Raw genomic sequence first — 25,556 nt, forward strand, 5'->3', positions numbered from 1 at the left:
GACTAAATATTGTGACTAATTTTCTTCCTGTCATAGTAATATGCATTCATAAAACATCCAGGCCTGCATGTCTACCACCTTCCATGTTCCTTTCATACTCTATCCAGTTACAGAATCAACAGTTTTAAAGTACACAAGATTGTTTTACTTCAACTGGCAGCACAAGCTCATGCTGTTAAATGGTATATGTAAACTTTGTGTATGTACAGAACAGCGTACAAACCACCATTATTACATTTCAATAAATATTAACGAAGTAGCTACAAAGACCAGAAAATGGAAACTATGCTGATGAGAAAAGTAACCAAAAAAAAATCAACCTATATTCAGTGTATTAGTAGAGGAACCTGAAGACAGACAGCACAAAAATAAGTCTTTTTGTCAATATTGAGTTTTGTGGTATTAGTCATCAGCTATAATTAAATTCATTATGCATTCATTAACTACTACTTCATCTTAGTGAAACAAAGCTCTATCTACCCTCCAATACATAAAAATACAACAGCTATTTAAAAGTAGAGGAGATTTGATTATTGTAACCAAATCAATATATGACAGTTTGACTGTAGAAATCAATCAGAATGGGTCAGATTTAAATAGTGATTTATTAAGAGCTACAAAGATGCTACGAACAGTTTATTATCTCTGGAGTTGGAAACACTTAGTTTTGCTACAGGCAAGCAAAGTAATTATGGTAGGTTTCTAGAGAAGGAGTGGCAGGAAGAAGAGGAGAAGAAAGGCCAGCGAATAAAAAACCCAAACAAACTAGATTCTTGTTAATGAATGTGAAAAAGATAGAATCTTTTTGTTACAGGTGAAGAGACCATTATCCTCCTCCCTTTTCTCTGAATTTGTACCTTGTTCTCCCTTTCTTCTGCCCTCCCATCAACTGTGGGGATGGGAACATTATGCTCTTGTGGTAGTGGCTTCTTCACCCATTTGCAGAATAGCTCTTGAGAATGAGTCAGACTTCTTCCTATTGACCCACCCACCCAGTTTCTGGCAGGATCTTCTCTCCATTCTTATGCTTGATTCATTTGTGATAATTTATCTTCCAAATGCAGACTGCTCTTGGTATCACTCAACTGGCTTTAAAATGCTACAGTAGAGTAATTCTTAATTTTCTCCTTGTTCTGTCCAACAGTGTTCCAGCTGCCAGGCAGAGAAGGAAATGTTTTCCAGGTAACCCTATGCATTCCACAACCTGACCAAAAAAAATCCATGACCATGGATTAACAGGTCCTACCAGATCTCAATCTAATGTACCCAAAATGTAAAGAAAAACATATGGCTGTCTTGAACAGTTTTTCACATTGATTACTTTTCACATGGATATTCTTAAGTTACTTCTAAACAGAACTCACTAGGTGTCTTCTGCTGTAAATTAAGTCACTTAAAGACAGACATTGCTTAATTTCTACGTTCAATTCCTCCCATCCTCACATAATGTAACATACTGGTTTAGAGGAACTTTTTACTCGCCACCCAAAAAGAAGTTACACAAAAAAAGGGTGGGAGGGGAGAGAACAACAGAACATAGTGCAAACCAGTTTGAAATTTTTTTTCAGATATTGTCTTTTCCTGTTAGTTTCAAAGTACTCCTACAACCTGTGGACACTGCATGTTAAAACATACTCACGATTCAGATTCTGTCTGTTCCTCTTGCTTACGCTTTCTTTCTGTTGCTTCTCTCTCATTTTGGCCTTTTACAATGTTTCTTTTATGAGCTGCCTGAAAGCTTCTTCCCCCTTTTTTCTTCTGTTTTTATTTGGGATTTTAGGATTCCAAAGAGAAAAGCAAGATTATTAAATCATTGTTTCTGTAAAAAAGTAAAACCTACCTATACTAAGTATCTTTGAAGCAACTCTGCTCCATGGAATTATCGGACAAGAGCTGGCTTTCCCTACAACTAAATACAAGACCTCTATAAGTTCTGAATTTCTGTAGTCCTTTCTCCTTTCTTCCTTTCCTAACAGAGGACAAATATCCTCAGCACCAACAAAAACTGAAAACATCCCAAATGATTGACTAGGGTCAGCTTTATACCTTTCAAAAACTTGATTTCAAGCCAAATGTTCTCTTATATGCACCCAAGGAAAAAAAAAGTCTGTGTTCCAAGGATAGATGGAAAAAGCCTTTTGACAAAATAAATAACTGCTACATTTAAATCCTTTGTTAAAGTAAAAAGCATCTGGCTTTTCTTAAAAGATACCAAAGAAGTTCCTGAAAGAATTATTTGACAAGTTCTGCAACTTTCATTCTATCTACCTGTATTAGCCAGCCACAGGGCTCCAACCTTTAAGATCTAGCGTTAACTTCAAGAAAGCTCTTCAGTAATACTACTTTCCTCTATAACAAATATATCAGGAAAGCAAAATTATACCTTGTCACCTTCTTGTTCTTCTCCATCATCTTCAGAATCAGAAGCTGATACAGAACCCCCTTTTGCAGTACTTTTCTTTTTTGGTTCAGCCTCTTTCTTTCCTTCTTTTTTGTCAAATTCCTTCTTTGATTTCTCCTCTTCCTTCTGACTTTCCTCATCTTTTTTCCCTTGCTTTTTGGGCTTTTCTTCTGGTCCTTTTTTCTTTGCCTTCTCCTCCTCATTAACACTGAAACACAGACAGCATTTAGGCATCATACCCATCACCTACAGTGAGTTTAAAACATCACATTCTTCTAACTCAGGAAGTTGATTTTTTTTTTTTACCACAAAATTATGAATTCACTTTCATTTAATGACTCTTAAAAAAAATACTCAGTCTTTTCTAAAATTATAGCCCACTACTTACGCAAAAAAAGAAATAAATAATAGTATGGAAGCTCTAATGAAGCTAACGTTAACGTATGTGCATACATCCAAAACCAAGAAGTTAATGCTCAGAAGTTTTCCACACACATATGTGTCTGCAGGACCAAGAGTGCATATACAGTAAATTAGTTTTATAAAGTATACTTATTTAAGGTGTACATACACTGAAACCATGCATCTGCTAATCTACAGAAAACTACAGTAAAGTTCAACTTTTCCTTCAGTTACTAGAACCGTTAAGGACCTGACAAAAGAACTGAAGAGGGTAAAAACAAAATTTAGGTAACAAGTAGTGTTGGAATTCCATCAGAAGAGATTTCTGAAACAAAAAAGTAAAAAAAGTTCAGTATTTTAGTTTTGCATTATTTTTGTTTTAATAAATATCTTTTCACTCAGCATACAATTATATAAGGAATTTTGCACAGATTTTTCAAGTTAGGAAGGTTAAGATCTTCTGTCTCCTGTTCCAGAAATGTACTACCTTGAGTCACTTTAATTACCTGAGCTGTAGATAACAAAGCAAACAGTAACTTACACTGAATACTAAAGGGGCAAAAACCTGTCAGTAACTCAGTACTAATTATGAAGTCTTAACATAAGGAACAACACGGTTTACAATGAAAAAGCTTTATATGAAAAAACTAGACAGAACAACTCACGAGTCACTCTCTGAAAGACAAGGTGGTTTCACCAACTTCGGTCTCCCTCTTGGTTTTGGAACCTTTACTTCAGAAGCTAGTATTTTATACAGAAATAACAAGTTAGTCCACAGCCACCATCTGCTCCTTGTCTATGAGGAAAGATTCTTAGTCCACAGACATAAGCTACACTTAAATCAAAATTTATATCCTAACTTTGTTATTATACAAAATTCAAGTGTTAAGTGAGTACCAAATTCTAATTAAGATCTCTTTGGAAAATTAAAGTGTCAGTATTTTTTTTTAGCTGAGTGGGAAATTAAAAACTTTGGTGGCTTTTTAGCCACAGGCTCCAACTACCAATTCTTGTGGTTTTTGCACTCTGTGCAGTTAGGATTTGTTTCACATGTTGCATAACCAACATGAACAAGTCTCAAATTAGACAATGAGAAAGTCTGAAATTAGAGAATGGAAGGAAGTCATTTAGTGTCCACATTTATGCAGTCTATTTACCAGTATTTTTAGATGTATCATGGGGCTTCCATCACTTTTCTTGACAAAAAACCACTGTCAAGAAGTTCTACTACTGCACTACAGTACAGAGCAAAACTTTGCATCCCTCAGATACGCTATTTGTCTAATTCCTAACAGTATGATGAATCTACCTTCCTGGCACTTACATCCTTTAAATGCTTGTCTGATGCCACAGTGAACATGTGGTTAGGAAACCTAATAGTGTTTAGACTCCTCTTGGTGTTAGCACAGAGCACTGTCAAGCAAGAGGTACATGCATCATTACGAACACTAGAAAAGGCTGCACGGTACGTCTTGTAAAAAGGTGTTTTATACAGGAGGTGAAAGCATCTCTTACAGATCCTTTCCTGCTCTTACAGACAGTAGTTAGTAAAAATAAACAAAAAGATTGGCAACATAAAGGCACATACAAATATTAAAAATGTACATTTAGTACGTGTAATGAAATGGGGAGGGGGGAAAGCTGAAGTAATACTTAATCTCCTCACAACTTCCAAGGCAAAAATAATTAAACCTAGTTAACAGTGGTTGCACTTTCTAGACGTTATTTTCATATTATCAGCAGACACAGATGAGTATGTTTCCTGGACTTGATGCTCATATAACATACTTAACTGCGTCAAGAACTGTTTTCCGATGTAGTAGTTAATGACTAATTCAAGAGTATCCGCAAGCTTACGACAAAAATTCAAATGAATTAGATCATTGCTAGTTTAAAAGAAAGAAGCACTGCAGAATTATCACCAAATGGTTCTAAATATACTTTTTATAAAAAGCAGTTATATCTTGTTTTCATTTGTCTATCAATCTATGCAGGCTGCCTTAAACATCTTTTTAAGCAAGTCTCTCCAGCTCTTTGTTTTTATTGTCCCCTGAACTTCACCTACAGGCTCTGTTGTCTCCCAAGTTCTCCTCCTTGTGTTTTATGGATGTTTTAACACAAAGTATTTTACAGACCTTTAATGAATACAAACCTTTGTGGAGCAACAATGCACAAAGAGCTCTTATCATATATCTCTAATTAGAAGCATTGTATGAAGACCTTTTCTAAAGGTGATGCTTGTACCCAAAACCAACAAGTCTTATTTAGAGGACTGAGCACTAATGCTAACAGTTTAAACCCATGTACATCCTAATGTCACATTGAGATAAGGTGTTTTCTCATTACAATCTACCAGCAAAGACTGCCTTTAGCAGGAGAAAATACTCCATAGTACTTTAGGGGAAAGAGATAGCTCCCTGACTAGTTCCACTAAGATATTTCTGTGGTGAAAAAAATTTAAATATTTCTTTTAAAGTTACCTGCTGGTCTTCCTCTTTTGGGGCTTACTTTTGGAGACACTGGCACAGGACCTGCTGCTGCCACCGCTGCTGCTTCCTCAGCTTCAGCTTGTTTTTCAGCCTAATTTAAAGAATAAATTTCACAAGTGAAAAAACACAGGGCATCAGTATCTCAATTACTTTCTCAAACAGCAGTTTTAAACTTCTAGAAATGCATTATTATGCTATTGCTTCTACATATTAAAAAAAAATAATTCCAAATTCAGTAACATTATATTTAAATATTACTAATTTCACCCTCTCCATACCATCACTACCCAATATAGTAATGTTTCATATAATTTCAACCAGCCCATTCATCTTCAGAACAATAAAGTATTTTGGTACAACAAAGGAAAAAGATTATTTGTAAGTATTTTTAAGATCACCATAACAGCATGCCAAAACCCAGTTTTAAGCACATACATTCCTACTTCCCCCACTGTATATAAATATTCTTTTGGATGTTACCATCTCCCCTAACTGCAAAGTATCAAGCCACTAGATGGAGCTATTCACGAGAACACCTGCTTCTAGCTCTACAGAGCCAATTATTACTCACAACAAAAAATTTTATGTTGAACTGCACTAACTGGACATAATGTCCCAAACTCAGGTCTGTCAGCAGAAGCCAGTAAACATGACAGAGAAAATCTTCTTAGGCCTGCAGTGCCTTATGATGCCAAGAAACATAAGGAACAAACAAAACAAAACAAAAAACCCCACAACCATAGAATTTGAGTGCTTTTTAAAAAAGCAAAGAATGAGATCTTTTTTTGTGTGTGTCATCTGTGAGGCTGCTCTCCCGTTTACAAGCTGAAGTCACATGTATGCATAGTCACAACCATTCTTTCAACTTCATGATGTTTCAGACTAGAAGCTTTCTTTGAATTTTAGATTTTTATAAAATAAATACGGTATTAATTTTTTAAATATTCATTTTTGTAAGAGCATCCAAACACATACCTTTCTTTTTTGTGAAGCGCATGATACTCGGCTTGCTACTTACCTGTGACAAACATACTAAGGTCACAGTTACTTCACACTCATTCCATCCCGGCTGTCAGCACTAATGTTGCAAGTTAAATGGTTTCAAATTAAAATTAAACTGTACCCCACTTTAATCTAGTTTTTAGTTGGGTCAGTGCCCTGATCTGGCTTGCTGTGTGACCACATTAAGGCTGGAGCATGCTGAGCAAGCAGCTGGAACTGCCTTTTGCAAAATCAGTCAATTTTTTCCCAGATTGAAGAGACTACAAAATCACAACCTCATGAACAGGGTGAGTATTTCAGGTGCTAGTTCAGTGTAATGAAGACGTTAAAAGAAATTTTTCAGGGCTTCATACCAGACTATTTTATTAGCGGTCTAGCATCAGTTTGTATCTTACTTTTTCTTACTTGCAATGGACTATTTGAGAAAAGATGCGAACTCCCTACTCTACATTAAGTTCAAACAGAATTAAGACTTGCAAAACACCCTCTGGGAAGACTTTCATTCCTACAAATTTTTCAGCCATTTGAAAGGGATGGGGAGAAGGGTGTCAAGAACTGCAACTTATGCATAATCTGTCATTAAAGAAAATAATAGCTAGTATTATCACATCCAAAAAAATGACAGTATGGAATTAAACATATTGTTACCTTTCTTTTTCTTCCTCTTCTAGCAACTTTAGGAATAGAAGCATCATTTGTTTTCACCACATCCTGTGACGATTAAAAATGATGCTAAGAGTCTTAACAAAATACAGATGTATTTTAAATTATTCTAGGTTTTTTCACAACTGAAGCCTCTAGCATGTAATTTAGACAAAAATCCCATAATGTATATGAAGACACCACCTCCTGCTTTTAAATTATTAAATTCCTGATCATCTGGTAATCAGGATTTTTTCTGAAAAATATTAAATAACTACTAAATAACATTCTGTTTTAAATAAAGGTATGTAGCCATGTTTTAGTCTGAACTCTTTATCCAGTCCTTTAAAAAAGTACATTTGCAATACAGAGTAAGTGATAAAAAACACACACTGTTCCACCTGTTTCAACTGAACTTATAGACAAGCCAGACTACAAGTTTCCTCTCTGATGAAAGCTTCAAGTCCTGTTAGCTTCAATGAGAGGTATAAACATGAGTGAACACAGTTTTATATAATTAAACAGCTCCTGAGACTGTCACAGTAGTAGTATCTGTAGCTTCTTAGTACTCAGTAATAATTTACATCAATCAACATAATATTAAGATATTCTTTGATACATAGAAAAAGCTTTCACATACTTCTTTACTGTTCTTTTCAGAAGGTAGATCATCTTCCTTTGTAGCATCCATCTCCTTCTCTTCTGCTTCAGCTTCTGTAGCTATGTTATCCCCTTTAGGGGACAACTGCGAAGGGAGTCAATACAGAGTTAAAAAAAAAAGCATTAAGAAGCATTACATAGTGAAAAGAAAACATGGTAATAACCATCAGGCTTTTCACTTCAAATTGTTCAAGTGTAAATACACCCCTTTCTTAGGTACACATTAAAAGCCTACTTCAGGACCACTTTCTCCAGTACATGATTGTGGACAGTTGTTGGAATGGGTCAAAATACAGACATGTACTATGGTGGAACTTAAATTCCACTTAGTGTTCACGATAATGTAACTACACTTTTTCACCGTATCACCATTACATGAGTACTTTCAAGTGTTCATGCCAACATTGAAGATTCTTTCGGATCACTGTTTATCTATTACATACAGATGGATATCTGAATCACAGATGAAATTTAGCAAATAGTATCATTCTACTAAACAAAGGCCTAATGTAGTAAGTAGACCACAAATTGTTTTATCATGTGTAAGAAACTAATTAGTGATAATTGGTGTCATCTGATCTATGCCTTTTTTCCTGTTTTGTTGGTTTGGGTTTTTTAAGCCTTAAAACACTAGTTTTTGTTTTAGGTGAGCAGTTGAGACTTGAAAAAAAAAAAAGAAGAGTTTGTAATAATTTACTTGAAAATAATCGTTTCCTTGCAGCCTATGTATGTGCTTATTTGAGATCTTCGATTTATTCTCTCAACTCTAATGCTACTGCCTTGTCCCACTTGCAAGCATCTTTTGTGTAATTCCCTTTTAAAGTAGCTACGGTTCTTAAAATTTCAGCATTGAACAAAGCAACTCAGGCACAAGGCTATCATGCAATATTTCCAATTACTTGAAGACATGTAGTATCACTGAGTCTTTTTACAGATCACAACTTGAAGACAGAAGAATCACTAGTAGACTAAAACCAGAGGAAACCGGAGTACAATGACCAGTTAAAAGAATGTTATAGCTACATTAGTATCAAAAGAAAAGGAGTAAATTTGCTCCATATTTTGCCTTAAACTGATTAACTGATTGAAACTAATTACAGAAATCTATATAAAAGGACCCATTCAGGACCTTCCATTCCATCTTTGTGTTTAAACAGCTCTTATGTCTTCCTGTTTCTCTTGCACAGTGCCAGCTCAGGACAGCCTGAAAGCGCTTTTCAGGAGAAACATGAAGCTTAAGTCACTGCCATCCCCACTAGCTCACACTGGTTGCTGCATAAATTCACAGTGAAGCAAACTGATGAATCAGTCCAGTTTAAACGCAGTTTTCCTCTTGCAGCAGCAAATGCTAGGGAGAAAATTCTTTTATGAGTGTTGAGCATGGGCCAGAAGGAAGAACAGCACTGGTTTAGAAATTGTATTGGGTTTGCATGGCAAAGTTTTGGTAGGGAGGGGTGCAACAGGGGTAGCTTTCTGCAAGAAGCTGCTAGAAGCTTCCCCTGTGCCTGATAAAGCCAATGCCAGATGGCTCCACTATGGACCTGTTGCTGGCCAAGGCCAGGGCCATCAGCAACAGTGGTAGCACCTCTGGGATAACATAGTTTGGGGGGGTGGGGAAAGAGCAGTTTTTTTGCAGCCAGAGAGATGAGCAGGAAGATGGGAGAGGAACAACTCTGCAGACACCCAGGTCAGTGCAGAAGGAAGGGGAGGAGGTGCTCCAGGTGCTGGAGCAGTTTCCCTTGCAGCCCAGAGAAGACTATGGTGAGGAAGGCTGTCCCCCTGCAGCCCGTGGAGGATGATGGTGGAGGACCCCACACTAGAGCGGCTGGATGCCTGAAGGAGGCTGTGACCCCATGGGAAGTTCACACTGGAGCAGGCTCCTGGCAGCACCCGTGGACCTGTGGAGAGTGCCCACGCTGGAGCATGTTTGCTGGCAGAGCTTGTGACCCTGTGGGGGACCCATGCTAGAGAAGTTCATGGAGGACAGTCTCCCGTGGGAGGCACCCCACAATGGAGCAGGGGAAGAGTGTGAGGAGTCCTCCCCCTGAGGAGGAAGAAGCGGCAGAGAATGTGTGATGAACTGACCACAACCCCCCTTCCCCCTGGGCCGCTGAGGGAGAGGAGGCAGAGAAACCAGGAGTAAAGCTAAGCCCAGGAAGAAGGGAGGGGTGGGAGGAAGGTGTTTTAAGATTTGGGTTTATTTCTTATTACTCAACTCAGAATTAGTTATGAATTAAATTAATTTTCCTTGAGTTGAGTCTGTTTTGCCCGTGACAGTAATTGGTGAGTGTAGTGGACTGACCATGGCTGGAGGCCTGATGCTCACCACAGGTGCTCTATCACTCTCCCTCCTTAACTGGACAGGAGAGAGATTGCTCACCCATTGCCACTGCGCACAAAACAGACTCAGCTTAGAAAAAAATTAATCTAATTTATTATCAAGCACAACAGTAATGAGAAATAAAACCAAATCTTAAAACTCCTTCCCCTCCCACACCTCCCTTCTTCCCAGGCTTAACTTCATTCCCAATTTCTCTACCTCCTCCCCGCCAGTGGCACAGGGGGACGGGGAATGGGGGTTGTGGTCAGTTCAGCACGTTGTCTCTACCTCTCCTTGCTCCTTCCTCCTCAGGAGGACTCCTCCCTCCTCAGGAGGACTCCTCATACTCTTCCCCTGCTCCAGCATGGGGTCCCTCTCATGGGAGACAGTCCTCCACAAACTTTTCCAATGTGAATCCTTCCCATAAGCTGCAGTTCTTCACAAACTGCGCCAGCGTGGGTCCCCCACGGGGTCACAAGTCCTGCCAGCAAACCTGCTCCAGCATGGGTGCCTCTCTGCACAGGGCCACAGGTCCTGCCAGGAGCCTGCTCCAGCACGGGCTTCCCACGGGGTCACAGCCTCCTTTGGGTGCATCCACCTGCTACAGCATGGGGTCCTGCACAGGCTGCAGGTGCGTATCTGCTCCACCATGGCCCTCCATGGGCTGCAGGGGGACAGCCTGCCTCACCATGGTCTTCTCCATGGGCTGCAGGGGTACCTCTGCTCTGGCACCTGAATCACCTCCTCCCCCTCCTTCTTCACTGACCTGGGTGTCTGCAGAGTTGTTTGTTCCTCTCCCATCTATCCGCTCACCTTTCTGGCAGCAAAAAACTGCTTGGGGTTGGGGTTCCCCCCCCCTTCTCAACTCTGTTATCCCAGAGGTGATACCACCGTCACTGATGGGCTCGGCCTTGGCCAGCGGCGGATCTATCTTGGAGCCATCTGGCATTGGCTCTATCGGACACAAGGGAAGCTTCTAGCAGCTTCTTGCAGAAGCCTCCCCTGTAGCACTCCTCCCACACAAACCCAATACAGTGAGAGATCTCCCTGTCCTTATCTCAACCCACTAGCCTTTCATTATATTTTCTTTGCCCTGTCCAGTTGAGGAGGGGGAGTGATACAGAGGATTTGTTGGGCACCTGGTGTGCAGTCAGGGTCAACCCCCCACAATAATACTACCAGGAAATTACATATTGAAGAGTGCTCCTAAAGTATAGCTGATAGAACTCAAATCACACTGACCTTCCACATGTGGAAGTACTAAGTTAAGGAACACTCTAAGCAGTAAGAAGTTGCAAGAAAAAAAAACATCAATTAACTCTGCAGTCTTCAATTGATCAAAACTCCAGACATCATCTATCAGTGTACTACCAGTATATTATTCTTTTTCCCCCCAAAGGTATTTTTTCCTCTTGAAAAAACAAGCTATTACAGCTACTAGACACTAATCATATGTAAGAAACATCCACTGTGTATTTGACACATTGCGAATTCTTCTGTTTCAACTCTGAATCAATATTAAAGGACAGCCAGCTATACCTACAGAAAAAATACATTCGATCTTGGCAAATAATCAAAAGGAAAAGAGCCAGAATTAAGGCAAGTCTATTCAAAATAGTTTGACACAATTTAAGGGCACTGCTCATCATTAGTAGAGAGTAATTGCCAGAAATGAGGTAGAAATAAGATACATTTATGGTATCTATCCCATCTGCATCACAATTTTTGTCATTTTAGGTTTCTATTCTCCTTAAAAAAAAAGAAGCAATGACACACATCATTTTTTCCACGCTATACAAAAAATAATCCCACATGAACAAAATATTCAAGAATAGAGAACGTTCGAAGCAGTGTGCTACACTAGAATCATTAAGTGTACAGTAAGATAGGAAGTTTCATCTCTTACAGTACAAAGTACATACAGCACCAGTAAGCTGAAACAAAGATGTTTCAAACAGATACACATTTTATTAGTATGAATATAATATATTTAAAGAGAACATGATGTCATTTCAGAAGGTTTCTTAGGGTTTGTACGCATTTACAAAGTGAAGAAGTTAAACTCTGTCTATGTAAACTACTGCATACTGATTACTCACAGGTACTTTCCTGGCTCAAGAGTTCAACTGACACAGCTATGAAATGCTTTATATCCATTTATATCCTAGTTAGTCCATCAGGAATATGGCCTAATTCAAACTGATTTTTATAACCTGTTCAAGCTGAACAGGTTCACTAAGAACCCTTTCAGACCAGACAGAACCTAATGCTCTGTTAGGCTTTTCAATAAAAACTGTCATAATTGAAAGAGACAGCCATACCCATCTATGGTATTGAAAAGTCTTCAAAAACAGAAAGGGAAACCTAAAGGTAGAGCTTGGTGATCATTTCCACCTCCTCCTGCCTAGGAAGTACTGTATGAATTTAGCATAAGTGTATTATGATTCAGAAATATAGACTGGTAAAGAAATTAATTTTCAAAAACACGTACAGCACCTTAAAAGGAATACAGAAGGACAAAACTATATGTACGTTTGAAGCAAAGGCAAGGTAGTTACAACAGTAAACCGCTGAAGTAATTTAAGTCAAAATTTGGCAATACAGTTTTGACTTAAAAACATTTCTAGTAGAATAAAACATGAATTCAGTCACTTACTTTTGAGACAGAAGACTTTCTTCTTTTGGCTCCTGCTTTTTCTTCACTCCCCTCAGCAGGCTCCTGGCTGCTTTCTTGAACAGTTTCTTTGACAGGAGTGTTAACAGCTGGAAGGGTCTTCCCATATAAAAACATCAAAAATGAGATCTAAATCCCTTCCTGAACTACATGGTAACAACACTGAGAAGTGTTCTGCCACCTGTACATTACTGAATAAAGCATCATGCTAAGGAACCCCTTATTAGAACTACAAGAATATTGAAAGATATCCTATTTCATTAATTTCCATACTTTTCAGTTTAAATTGCATTTTCATTACCAAACTTTCAAGCTCTAATGCTATCATGACTTCTCTTCACACTACAAATACTGCAATGTAAGATTTTCCTTATGTATAATAATAAAAAAAAAAAGTTGGTTTTGGTGAAATACCACTTATGATACTACTGCCAAGATGTGCGTTTTTTTAAATGAGCTATCAATCCCATGTGAGCCAACTACCTGTTACTGTAAACATGAGCAGGAAAAAAAAAAGACTAATTCTTTAGCCTTTATTAGAAAGTTAAAAACATGGACACAGAGAAGGTGAAGCCTAAATTACTCTCTTTTTATTCCATTACACTGTGGATAGCATTCTCACTCTTAAATATTAGCTCCTTCAAACAAAGCTGGCAGAACTCCCCTGACTCTAATTTTTCCCCACTGAGGAAGTGGTTTTGGATTTAAGCCCAAGACACAAGCTCCCTTCTGCCCTCCACCTCCCTTACTAGCAGTTACAAGCAACATCTGCAACGTATAAATACTGCTTTCAGAACATTCCAGCCAGTTCTGGCAGTTAAACAGAAAACGTGGCTCTCAGAAGGACTTACCAATACAAAATATGCCCAGTAAAAGGACAGAAGAAAAAAAAAATTCAAGTGAATACCTCTATATGAATAGTTGACAAGTCTGTCACTTTAATATTACCTTGTATCCAGAATAAAAGCTCGATTTTGCCAACATCTCCATGTGATTACCCACTCCCCTCTGACCTTACCTGCTGCGTGACCAAACACAAAATTACCTACTCACCCTGAACTTTTAGGCTCTGACAACTCAACTGCCTTCCCTGCTACTGTCCAGTAACTGTGCTTAACTCTAAAAAATCATTTTTAAAATCGAAGAATTTTATGTAGATCACATATAGAGATCAAGGAACATCTTAAGGTACATTCATTCGTCTCCAAGACCTCAACTAAAAAAATTCCTATTCATCAATGCGTACTGAATATTGCAATATATTAACAGGCTGTAATACACTATTCTACTTTAAAACATTGTTGGAAATATAGCGTCTTCACTTATCAGTATATTTCTGTTACCTTTCCTCTCAGTCTTCATAACCAACTACGTGTCTTCACTTCCAGGCTCACTGTCTGCCCGCACCGATGCTCTCCCACAAACGGCGCCAGGGAAAACAGCCGGCAGGGGCCGGGGCCGGCTGCCGCCGACCTGTGTGGAACCCGGTCTGGGACTGCCCTGAGCCGGTCACAACCGGCCCCAGCTGGTCCGGCAACGGGCAGAACAGAGCCACCCCCAGACACCAAATTGCGCCCACCAGAGAGCGCATGGCGCCTCCGCCGACACAGCCATGGGAAAGAGGAGGAGAGCAGCCGCCCGGGAAGGGCTGGAGAGATGCTGCAACAGCGGGATCCCAACGCACAGACAAGACACCTGCACAGGGCATGAGGGACGCCGAGGCAAAAGAGGTGCCAGAGCAGGAGGGGCACTGGAAGGAGGAGGCAGATGAGGAGTCGCCCAAGCCAGGCTCCTGCCCAGAGGAGCTGCCAGAGCGGGGGCAGAGAGGGGACAGAAGGAACACCTCTGAGGGGACTGCTGCCCTTGGGGGAGCCCACTCCCAAACAGCTGAGTAAGAAACAAGGAGCAGCAAAAGCAAAGCAACCACTGTGCGCCAGCCTCAGTCTCCTGTGCCACCATTGCCTCACCCAAGGGGCTGACTGTGATGGGAGGTGAGGGGACTGGAGACCAGCAAGAAGAGAGCAGAGGTGGCCAGAGAGAAGCTGAAGTGTGTTTCTCTGTGTTTTTCTTTCTCATTACCAGAATCAGTAACAAAAATCTTCTGTCAGTTGGCTAAGTTGTGCCAAATTCCCTGACATGGGTGTTTTGCTGCCTGTACCATACCCCTCTTTGGCAAAGATGGGAAGGTGGGGGCTCAGAAGCGACTCTGTTGCCCTTAAAACAGGTACAAGCTTCCCCATAAACTCCCAGTAAAAGTGTCTAAATATCTACATCAAGCATTCTTAAACTTCCTTTCCTTCCCTGACATCCTTCCTACAACATCCAGAAGCCCTACCCCTCAAAAAACCCTTAGCTGTTAAGACAGTCACAGAGACTGCTATCAAGCAGATAAACATCCTTCCCTTATTACTAGGAGGGAGAAACTGTACACACTTGTTTCTCCAGCTTTGAGAATATGATGCTAAGGCAACATCCACTTGAATAGGAAAGCTGCAACGTAGTCAAACGCCGAGGGACTAACAAGAACGTGAAATAAGGTACCTCTAAAGTCTCATCTCTGTGAACTGTATGCTACCCTGCAAAGTACTGAAGAAATAAAGCTCATTTCAGCACATTAGCTGCAAGAAGTAAAACAAAACAAACAAAAAAACCAATATCACAATACAATGTTCTTGGAAAGGTAGGAAGTTCCTTCACCTTATCTATAATAGAACAGAACAGTGATGTAATATTTCAATTTTAAGAATTAAACCTAAAAGGTAGTGCTTTATGAAAAACCATGGAAGATCAAGAACTGATTGACCTGACAAAGAAACTACTTCTGAAGTAGACCTCTACTTTTTATTTCAGATCAAGTAACACTTAAATCAGGATGTAAAAAAGGCAAATTATTTTACAGAATGTCAAATCTGGTCAACTGTTTGCAGATGTACTCTTTAAGCACTCAGAACTGCCTGCAATAAAAAACAAGAGCTGGCTAAATCCTAAGGGCTTGATTTGCTCCAAATCAAACTTGCATTTTTTAATGATGTATAGCACAGGATAGAAAGATAAGGCTATCAAAAGAAAGGCTTTCTAAAGTCAAGGTGAAAATTCCAAAGAACCTTTGTCTACTGAATGAGGAACTAATGTAATCTGGTCCAACCCTCCCGCTTAAGCAGGGCCACCCAGAGCTGGCTGACCAGGACCATGTCCAGATGGCTTTTGACTACCTGCCAAGGATGGAGACTCCACAGCCTCCCAGCATAACCTGTGTCTGTGCTTGGTCACCCTCACAGTAAAAAAAAAAAAAAAAAAAAAAAAAAAAAAAAATGTTTCTTGATGTTCAGAGGGAACCTCCTGCGTTTAAATCTGTGCCTATTGCCTCTGGTCCTGTCACTGGGCACCTCTGAAAACAGCCTGGCTCTATCTCTTTGCACCTTCACTTCAGGTATTTGTATACATTGATAAGATCTCCCCCCCTGCCCCTGAGCTCCCCAGGGCTGAACAGTGCCAGCTCTTTCAGCCTTTCCTCATAGCAGAGATGCCCCAGTCCATCATCTCTGTGGCCCTTCATGGGACTTTCTCTCCGGTATGTCCGTGTCTCATACTGAGTAGCCCAGAACTGGACATAGTACTCCAGTTAAGACATCCCTACTAAGAAAAGTTTCTTCTTCCAGTAATTTTAAAGCTCACTTATAGGAACAGATTTCAAATATGACTTGTGGAAAGAAAAAGTTGTTTGGTTGGTTTTAAATAAAGAAATAGTGCAGGAAAAATGGCAAAGAACAACCCAATGGTTCTAAATGGAACCTGACGAGTTCACAGAAAAACTCTGTGAAAGAGCTATCACCGAAGTGAAGTATCTGAATGAACTCAAAAGGTGGAAAGGACTACCCTGCAGAAAAGCTGCTAGACTAAGAAAACAGTCTGTATGTATCTCTTGGCAGCATGTTCTGTGTATTTCCAATTGGAAATGTATTTAGGAATGTCTGACATGCTATGAAAGCAACCCAGAGCACTGCTTCATTGAAGTTACTGACTCCTGCTGTGAAACAAAATATTAGACAAGCTTGTCACCATTGATTGTTTATACGCAGATTTTCACCTTGCTAGAATAACTGGCAACACACAACTCAATTATGGTTCACAACTGCCTCAGCCATCCATGAAGCATCTCTCCTGTTACAAAAAACAGCGAGAAGGTATACCGACCGACTCGTATTTTACAGCAGCAGAATCTGTCCCTTATTAATACAGTCTTTCCCACTGGGATGAGAGGATTCGCATCTTTCCATATCCCAGAGCAGAAAAAGCTTATATCTGGAGTACATCATCTCTCTACTTCAGAAACTCCTCCACTCTTTATCCATGTTCTCCTTCAAACTAGAAACACAGTAACCTGGGATATCTTATGAAGCAGGGATTAACTGGTGCTGAAATGGCAGTCTGGCATGTTGTGCAAGAGCAGCAATTAATACCTAAAGATACCAATTCTTTTTATGATTACTGCAGCATTGCCAAGAAGGCCCAGTATGTGATGAGGGTCCAGAATACACATCAAAACCAAGAGGCTACAGAATGTTCAGAGCAGGTAGGCAAAGACAAAATGAGAAAGACAATTTGTCTTCAGATTAAATTTGGGTCTTGGGTAGTACTGCATAGCTCCAGTTTAAGCTTGGAAGATTTACAAAGAGGGCAAGAAGTGAGGACCTACTGATGGATAAAAATTGAATCAAGCAAGTCATATGACAGTTTGGGAGCAAAAAGGCAAGCATCACGTTGCTTCCAACTGATAGAAGGAAAATATACTAAGAAAGCATGTACTGAAATACAAGCATACTTGTGGAGAAAAGCACTTGGGTTTAGAGGACAGAAAGGAGTGACTGAAATTTGAGAAAACTACCATTTTTCAAGCACAGTCGTACAGTTCTGAATATAAGTATCTCAGGAATCTATATAAGTATATATATACAGCTATAAGTAAAACTTGATGTGTATTGTAAAAAGTGTTAAACTTTTAGCCTTGTGCTCTGAAAAGTGTCAACACGATCCATGAGCTTACTATAATAAACAGAAATCCCCAGTTAAACAACACCCCCATCACTTTTATGCTATTAGTACTACAGATCAATTAAACATAAAATAAAAAAATAAATTGGTCTAACTCCCAGTTGAACAGCAGGGAAACACTCCTTGCCTTTTTTTTTTCCCCCACCAGTGTAGCAACAAAGAGTTGCAGACTCTGCATAACTTACCTGATGATGAGAGAACTTAACTTTGGGATTGTTGTCGATTTCCCACAACCCTTCATTAAAACCCTTCCTTTTGTTTGGTTTGCCGTATTTATCTTTATTTTCAGAGTAAGGAAATATGTCCTTTGGTCCCAAAAATGCCCTTGTGGAGAAAAAGAACAAAAAAGAACAAAATTTCACGTTTTAAATGGTTAGTTCTTTCAAAGAAGCAAGCACCAAATGTTACTAATATATGAAATTCATTACTACTGCAACAACTAGTTCTGCTACATAAGTGTCTTTAGTTTTCCCAACTTTTGCCTTCAACAGCCCAAGTTTTCCATTACTACCACCACACATATAGAGTCCCTTTTTAAGTGTCCGGGCAAGAAACAGCCAATGCTGCATCTTAAGATTGCTGCTGATAGGACAACCAACTACTGTGAACCAGAACAATTAAACACTGAGTAGCTCGCAAACAAACAGAAAGAGCAATTGCTTCCTTAGGGGGAAAAAAAAAAAAAAATCAGACTTAAATGTTAAGAATAAAGAATCCTTGAATCTGGACAATGTAATGCAAGAAAACAATTTAAAAGAAGAAATAGCTCCAAACTAACACAGAAAACCTTTCAAAGTTATTAAAAATAATCCAGTTAAAATATAAAATTTAAGAATAATTTCTTAATGTACTGGGCACATGAAAGCAACACTTGAATACGCTGCCACGTCTTTAAGAATGCTATGTAATTCAGCAGTTTTTTGGTGTGTGACAATAGGACCTCATAACATCATTTACTGAACTTAACCAATAAATACTTTAAACTGTTCCTTATTTTAAGCTTCTCCTCCAATCTTTTTCTTGATGAAGTAAACATTAAGAATATTTCATTTTTATTTAAGCTACTCTTGCAGTAGAGGTCTTCACACTGCCTGTGTACCTTTGTCAGACAAACAAACAATGTTCCAGGATAGCACTACCCCTACTGTAAGCTGTGTAACTACGGCTTTTAGCCTAATAGCTTTTCCTCATATGGTGAAGTCACAGTATCCACACTACTACCTTCTCTAAGTTAGACTTGGGAAAACAAGGTAACATATTAGTGAGAACCAATATTCTGATTTATGCTGAAGAACAAAGACTGTTTAATTCCTGCTCTACTTTAAAGGCCTTTAAAGTTAGGATTTCAGTGTAGCAATCCATGTGCTGCTAACAGAAAAAGACAACACTTTGGTGGTACATTCTTTTCACTCTGTGCCTAGACACAGCTTTGTCTGATCGTATATATATTAGATCCAACTATTTGAAAAGCTGCAGATACTTGCTTTCTAAAGTATTAGTTCATGGAAAAAGTTAGATACTTTAAGCTCCACTCTCCTATTTTCTTCATCATCTTTAAAAAAAAGCTACTTGAGTCTTACAACCTATTAAACAAAAAAATAACATATCATCTGGAAAGCTTAAGCATTTCCTACTCCAGCAGTAAAACACTCACCTGTGTGTACAAAGTATTAAGTAAGCCACTGTGACAGATTAGACTGCAAATCACCCACCTCTTTGCAAGAGATTGTTAGAGAGGATTCAGCCAGTGTGGGAAACATGCACCTGCACAGCCTACTTAACCAGACTAAAAAGGGGAGGGAGACAAACAGAAATCGGGAGACACAAAAGTAGGAAACATTGCCTCTCTTCTTATCATAGAATCACAGAATGGTTTGGGTTGGAACGGACCTCAAAGATCATCTAGTTCCATCCCGCCCCGCCATGGTCAGGGACACCCTCCACTAGACCAGGTTGCCCAAAGCCCCATCCAACCTGGCCTTGAACACTTCCAGGGAGGGGGCCTCCACAGCTTCTCCGGGCAACCTGTGCCAGTGCCTCACCACCCTCACACTAAAGAATTTCTTCCGTATATCTAATATAAATCTACCCTCCTTCAGTTTAAACCCATTACCCCTTGTCCTGTCACTACGCTACCTGATAAAGAATCCCTCTCTAGCTTTCCTGTAGGTGGCCTTTGGGTACTGGAAGGCTGCAGTAAGGTCTCCCCATAGCCTTACCACGAAGAGAAGCATTTTTCCAAGGTCTGTAAGCCTCTACTCATATTGCTCAGGCTTTGAAAAACACCAGAAATCAGCTGCGATGAAAAGGTCATGTAGCTTACAGGGTTGTAGTTAAATCACAAAGAAAAAGGAACAAGAAAATCGAATGAAGAGAGATTGCCCTAATAGATAAAGTCCGGAAATTAAAGTTCGGTGTGACCTTCTGTCTGTGACCAACCAAAATTTGCACTGATGTGATTTACTGATGCAACAGATCCAAACAAAGCTTTTCTTAAAATAGTGTCTAATTTATTACTACTTTCTTTTAGGAATGGGTACTGTTGCTGCATTAAGACAGTATGGAAAAAAAAAATCTCAACCAAATTCCCAAAGCGTATTTTAAGAAGCATGTGTCTGTTCACTGCACAAAGGTAGCAACACATTTAGTTGTGCTTGACAGAACTTAGAGAAAATCAACAATAGCATTAAAGTACAAGTTTATACTTGTTTATAGTAATCTGCAAAACTGAATTAATATTATTCCTAAAAGTCAAGTAAGAATTATTCCCTAGAAAGTCTTGTTTTCGTTTTTCCCTATAGCTCTTCTTTTCCTACTGTAGCCATCCACACAGCTAGAAAACATCGTCCTTTATACAGAAGGACTTCTTATTACGATTATCTGGATTTTCAGAGTTACCACTACTTCCACTAAGATCGGCTGTAAACGTACAGACTAGTAACAGGCTGAAGGTACGTAGTGTCTAACCCTGCACGGGTGTGTAACTAACCATGAGAAGCACAGGGGAGAACAAGTTTACCAAATTTATTTTAGTTCCTGTGAGAAAGTACAGAGAATTGATAGCTCTACCTAATTCCTGATGGATCACTAGTCACTATTTACAGCTACAAATCTATGTAAAATTACATGTCATGGAACAGCATTCCCCTTTTTTACTTAATCTGCTCCTTCCTATTGTTACTTACAGGTATCTGCTGTAATCAACAATAAGAAAGATCAAGAAGCACTGTTTCTCCACTCTAAGGAGTACAAGATAAGTGACCTGCTTAAAGAACAAACACCATGAGACAGCTGGGTCAGGGAACATCCTGTACTTTGCAGTGTGTATGAAAGAGACAGGCAGTTTCTCTTCTATTGTATGGATTTCTGAAATCTACAGCCTAACAAAAACCAGATCACGGTAAAACTTTATTTTTTAATAACATCAAAGAGCGAGGAACAGACATTTCAAATTTACCCATGTAAAAAATTTAATTAAGAAAAACAGTAGAACTAAACCCACACTATTACAGGTTTTAGTTGTTTTTAAAACCAAACCAAACCCAACAAATTAGACAACAAATGTAGCACTGAATTTGAAGTCTTCTACACTACGACAGCCAGCCATGCTATGAAGTAAGATGGTAATTTTCAAATAGACGGAACTGCATAAAACCCAACGCATTTACAATCAAGTTTAGAAGTGGAAGAAATACAGTCCCTGAAAACAAATGTATGATTGCAAAATGCTACCATTCCCAAAAATACCCAAAGATAAATATTTTGCGGGTTGAGAGGTATAAAGCTAACTGCACTTACAACTCCAAACCTCTTCAGAAAAATAAAACCAAAACCCAATATATGATTATTTGTCTGTTTCTCAAATTTTGCCTATTTCATTGTTCTCAGCCTTATCTCACTTTCTTTGAGAATATATTGTTCAGAATTGTGAGGATATATAGCACTACAGCTAAAATCCACTACTGAAGAAAGAAAAACCTATCAGTCACATCACTGTGGGTAGGATATTTTTTCCTTCTGACAAGGAAAGTACATGGTATGGTTATGGTCTACCATTCCTTTGAATGGCTTAAGCGAATGTTAGAGAAGCAGGTCTTGTCAAAAAAGGTTAACTTAGGAAGAGTTGGTCTGCTACCGATTATTATAGTTTAAAATACACTACATTCAGACAAGCCGTTAACTTCTTGTTACAGCATTCTACCATGAAAAAACATGACACTTAAATATAAAGGACTTACGTCTCGTGTGTGCCAAAAAAGAAAATGGGCATTTTATTTGTAGGAGGTTTTACTGCTCCATCAGGAACTTCATCCACCTAAGGAAAAGACAGACTATAATTCAAGTCAAGTAACAGTTAAGAACAGCCTAGGGGGAAATAAGTAAGTGTTAAGCATTAAAAAACAAAAATATACAGAAAAGTAAAGTAGGTGTCAAGATCTCTTTTTAACTGTATGTTAAAAAATACAGCAGAATCAAAGACAGTATTAGCAACAATAGGAAATGACAACACTTCTCATGTTACAGCAACACTTTTTGTATGACTGCCTGCTTTAAAAGGAGAGACATGATGTGCTACAGGTAAAACACAATTCAATTCCGTCCAAATACCACCACTCCTTCAGCGCAAGCAATAGCGAGACGTCCTACCCTTACGCTGAGCTGGTACCTTGCCCAAGCCCAAATGTCAAGTGCTACAAAAAGGAAAGGTCAATAAACTTTAAAAAAAACCAATTCTTAAGCCAGCATCTTAACTAAATACCTCATAATTAGTCCTTTATCTACATTCCCACAACCACCAAATAACCTACCACAGTCACAGAACTTGCCCTGCTTCTTCCAAGGGAGCAGGTAGAATGCTAAAAAGAACTGGACAACTTATCACATGCACTTAGTTTAGTCTACAGGAAGCACTATAGGAATCGCTGACTTTAGGAGAGGGTAACCCTGCCGTAACTTTGTGTTTTTCTTTTATCAAGAGTGAGCAGTTATTTGGGAACAGTATTTTTGTACAGGTAGGAGCTTTACAGCTCCCGCATCATGCTACCATACAGCAGTCTTCATTTTTAAAAGCTAAGTTATGCAAATAAGGGCAACTAACGACTACTAGAGAGGGCTACTTCTTACAGAAGAAGCGACTTGCAGACAAGCGTACAGCAAGAGCAAACCACAGCACGGGACCTGCAATGTGATTCAGAAGTTGCTTCCAACTACGGGAGCGCTACCGAGCCCTCCCTCACACGGGAGGAGGCTGAAGGCACAACACAGTTTAACCGCACTGCTCTCCACAGGTGTCTGGGAGCACTTTTTGCAATACAAAACAGCGGGAGGGGAGACGGGGAGAGGCGGGTGCAGGGTAGAGCGGAGGACAGGTACAGAGCAGGAGGGCGTCGCGGCCTGCAGGGGAGGAGGGGGTGCCTTACCCTGGCTGGCCAATGGGGATAACCTTTCATCTTGGCAAAGATCAGGTCTCCGGGTTTGAAATCTCGGCTCATGTTTTCTCACCGACGCGACGCCTGTTGCCGCTAGACGAATTGGGCCGAGGGGAGGGTCTGCACCTCCAGTCACCGGAGCACTACCAGCCACCTGAGGTCCCGCTGCCGAGATAAACACACCGGGGCAGGGGAGAGGAGACAAGGACAACACGGGAGAGAACATCAACAGCGCGCTCCGCAAAGGCGGGCAGCCCCCGACCGGCAGCCGGGGGGACAGCGCTCCGCGCCCGCTCCTCACCCCCGCCGGAAGCCCCCTGGAAACCCAAACGGTCGTGCCCGCAGCCCTCACCCGCAGCGCGCTCGCGGCACCGACGCCACACACATACCCACGCGGGCCGGGCCGCACGCAGCCAGCAGCGCCCGCCCCCGCGCACGCTCGGCTCCGCTCGCCCGCGCGGCCGAAGCTCCCCCTTCCCCAGCCGGCACGGCTCCCGCCACACGGGCGCACCGCCCGCCCCCCCGCGTATAAGGCGCGATGGCGCGGAAACGGGACGCGCGGAAGCGAAACTCGGCCCGCCTGCCCGGCCTCCGTCCCTTCCGTCACCTCAGCCGCGGCGGTCTGGCACCTCACTACCCACCGCACTGCAGCGCGGCCCGCAGCCCACCTCCGACTGCAGCAGCAGCAGCAGCCGCCGCCGCGGGAGATACAGCCGCGCTCCCTCCTCCCGCCAGGAGGGGCGGTACCAACCGGCACGTCGCAACCGGGCGGCGGGGGAGGCGGGGGGTGTTGGCGGAGAATCAGCGCAGGCCCTGCCGAAAACAGGCAGCTCGGCTCCCGGTTCCGCACCTGAGAACGAACGGAGGCAACGACGAGAAGTCGCTGGCCCAGCCCGAGGGAGGGAAGAAGGAAGCGAACGAGCCTCCTCTACCACGTCTCCCCTGAGCCGTGGAAGTGGTTCATTCCTCCTTCCGCGGGGGCGGGGCGGCCGCGGCGCTGCGGGGTGGGGGTGAGGAGGAGAAGGAGGAGCAGGAGCCGAGCGGCCGGTCGCCGCGGGCCGCGGTCGGTAGCAGCGACGGCGGGGGACGGGTTGAGTCTAAGCCGGAGCACGGCCGTGCGTCGCCCCGCTTCTTGTCCCGTCCCCAACAGCGGCAGCGGCCGGCCGCGGGAGTCCGACCCCCGCTTCGCCCCGCGCTCCCCCAAGAGCGCAGCGAGCTGCGTCGGGTCTCGCCGGTGGCAGCGCAGCTGGCAGGCGCGCGGCGGCGCTCCGTCGCTCACCCGGTGCGGCTAGCCCGGTGACAGGCCTGGCTCGGGGCCATGCGCAACTTCAGTCGCAACTGCTCGCCGAGAGTCGTTTTCACCAGCGCTTAAAGCCGTGGCTGTGCGCTGGGGCCCTTCCAGAGGCGAATGTCGTCCCATTCACAAACTGGAAGTAGCTAATTATCACCACCCTCGTTAGTGAAATGGATGGGTGTGTTCGTCACCGCTGGTCCCTTTGTGTTTCTCCGGTCCCGCAAGCCCCGTTACGGTGACCTCCCTTTCCCGGACTTCTCGGTCTTGCTGCGGGCCCCGAAGCCGCTCGGGTTCCCCGGGTACTCCTCACCTGCTTCATCCTCTCGGTGTCTTGATTTCCCCCAGCATCCAGCAACCCGCGGCTTCGGTCTCTGAAGTCTATAGCATTCTTACTCGCAACTTAGTCGACGTTAACTCCAGTTTTGTTTTTTGGGTTTTTTTGTTTCGGGTTTTGTTTTGTTTGTTTGTTTTATTACTGGGATTACTGTTAATTCAGACTGTGTTATTCCCCTTGTCCTCTCCATACCTACTCTCTCCTGGCTTGTTTACCTGTCAGTATTAAGCTCGCTCCTCTCCCAGCATTTCAGCCACTGCCGCCTCCTCTCCTGTTTGACCAGATGGTCTCCTTGATGAGTGCATCAGGCACATCCAGCCTCCCCACGCTTTCCCCCGCAAATACCTTTCTTCAAATAGAGGTCAACAGCTTTTTTTCTCCCTGCCTGCCTGCTTGCCCTGTTGGGTTGAGTTCTGGTTCTTCCCCCTGCGTGTCGAAAATTAGCAGGCCTGTTAGCTGTCTGTAGCTTCGGCCCTATCACAGCACCACCTGCAAGTCACCATACTGTATGTTTGTGCTAACACGGATGCCAAAACCAGCAAAAAGCTGTAAGAGTAGTGGCACAAAAAGTTACTTCTTACACAATTACATTGTCTCACAGGGGCAGACCTAACCATTTTGTGCTTGGGTGCTCATCCTGCGCGTGTAGCCTGATGCACAAGTTTTAGAAGCCAGTTTTCTACCAGCTGCCCTCTGTGCTGCTTGCACACAAAGACAAGTCCTTGTGAAAAGAATCATCCTACTGCTTTCAGTTTTGATACTGAAACTCAAGTCAGGCCCAAAACACCCACTGCAGTTGCCACGGAGCAAGCTGTGCCTTGTTCTAGGCTCTTTTGTCCACAGATGCAAAATGGTCA

General features: G+C 41.6%; 1 protein-coding gene across 5 annotated transcripts in view; it reads right to left on the reverse strand.

The window, feature by feature from the left end:
- PSIP1 (PC4 and SRSF1 interacting protein 1) overlaps positions 1–24,044 on the reverse strand; it is a 35,116-nt gene extending 11,072 nt beyond the window's left edge. The window contains exons 1-11 of one of the 5 annotated variants that reach the window (XM_054810244.1): positions 23,922–24,044; positions 23,063–23,236; positions 21,881–21,957; positions 17,828–17,966; positions 12,573–12,689; positions 7,577–7,681; positions 6,943–7,005; positions 5,284–5,383; positions 3,469–3,544; positions 2,384–2,609; positions 1,640–1,758 (exon numbers count right to left, since the gene is read on the reverse strand). In XM_054810244.1, the coding sequence (XP_054666219.1) occupies positions 1,640–1,758; positions 2,384–2,609; positions 3,469–3,544; positions 5,284–5,383; positions 6,943–7,005; positions 7,577–7,681; positions 12,573–12,689; positions 17,828–17,966; positions 21,881–21,957; positions 23,063–23,134 (1,094 nt within the window). In that variant the 5' untranslated portion in view covers positions 23,135–23,236; positions 23,922–24,044. Of the gene's footprint in view, positions 1–1,639; positions 1,759–2,383; positions 2,610–3,468; positions 3,545–5,283; positions 5,384–6,942; positions 7,006–7,576; positions 7,682–12,572; positions 12,690–17,827; positions 17,967–21,880; positions 21,958–23,062; positions 23,237–23,678; positions 23,816–23,921 lie in introns of those variants that run through there. The other 4 variants (XM_054810241.1, XM_054810242.1, XM_054810243.1 and 1 more) reach the window with 4 other exon arrangements.
- Positions 24,045–25,556: the final 1,512 nt, after the last annotated feature.

The sequence above is a fragment of the Grus americana genome, chromosome Z (assembly GCF_028858705.1).
Source record: "Grus americana isolate bGruAme1 chromosome Z, bGruAme1.mat, whole genome shotgun sequence".
Taxonomy (NCBI): Eukaryota; Metazoa; Chordata; class Aves; order Gruiformes; family Gruidae; genus Grus; species Grus americana.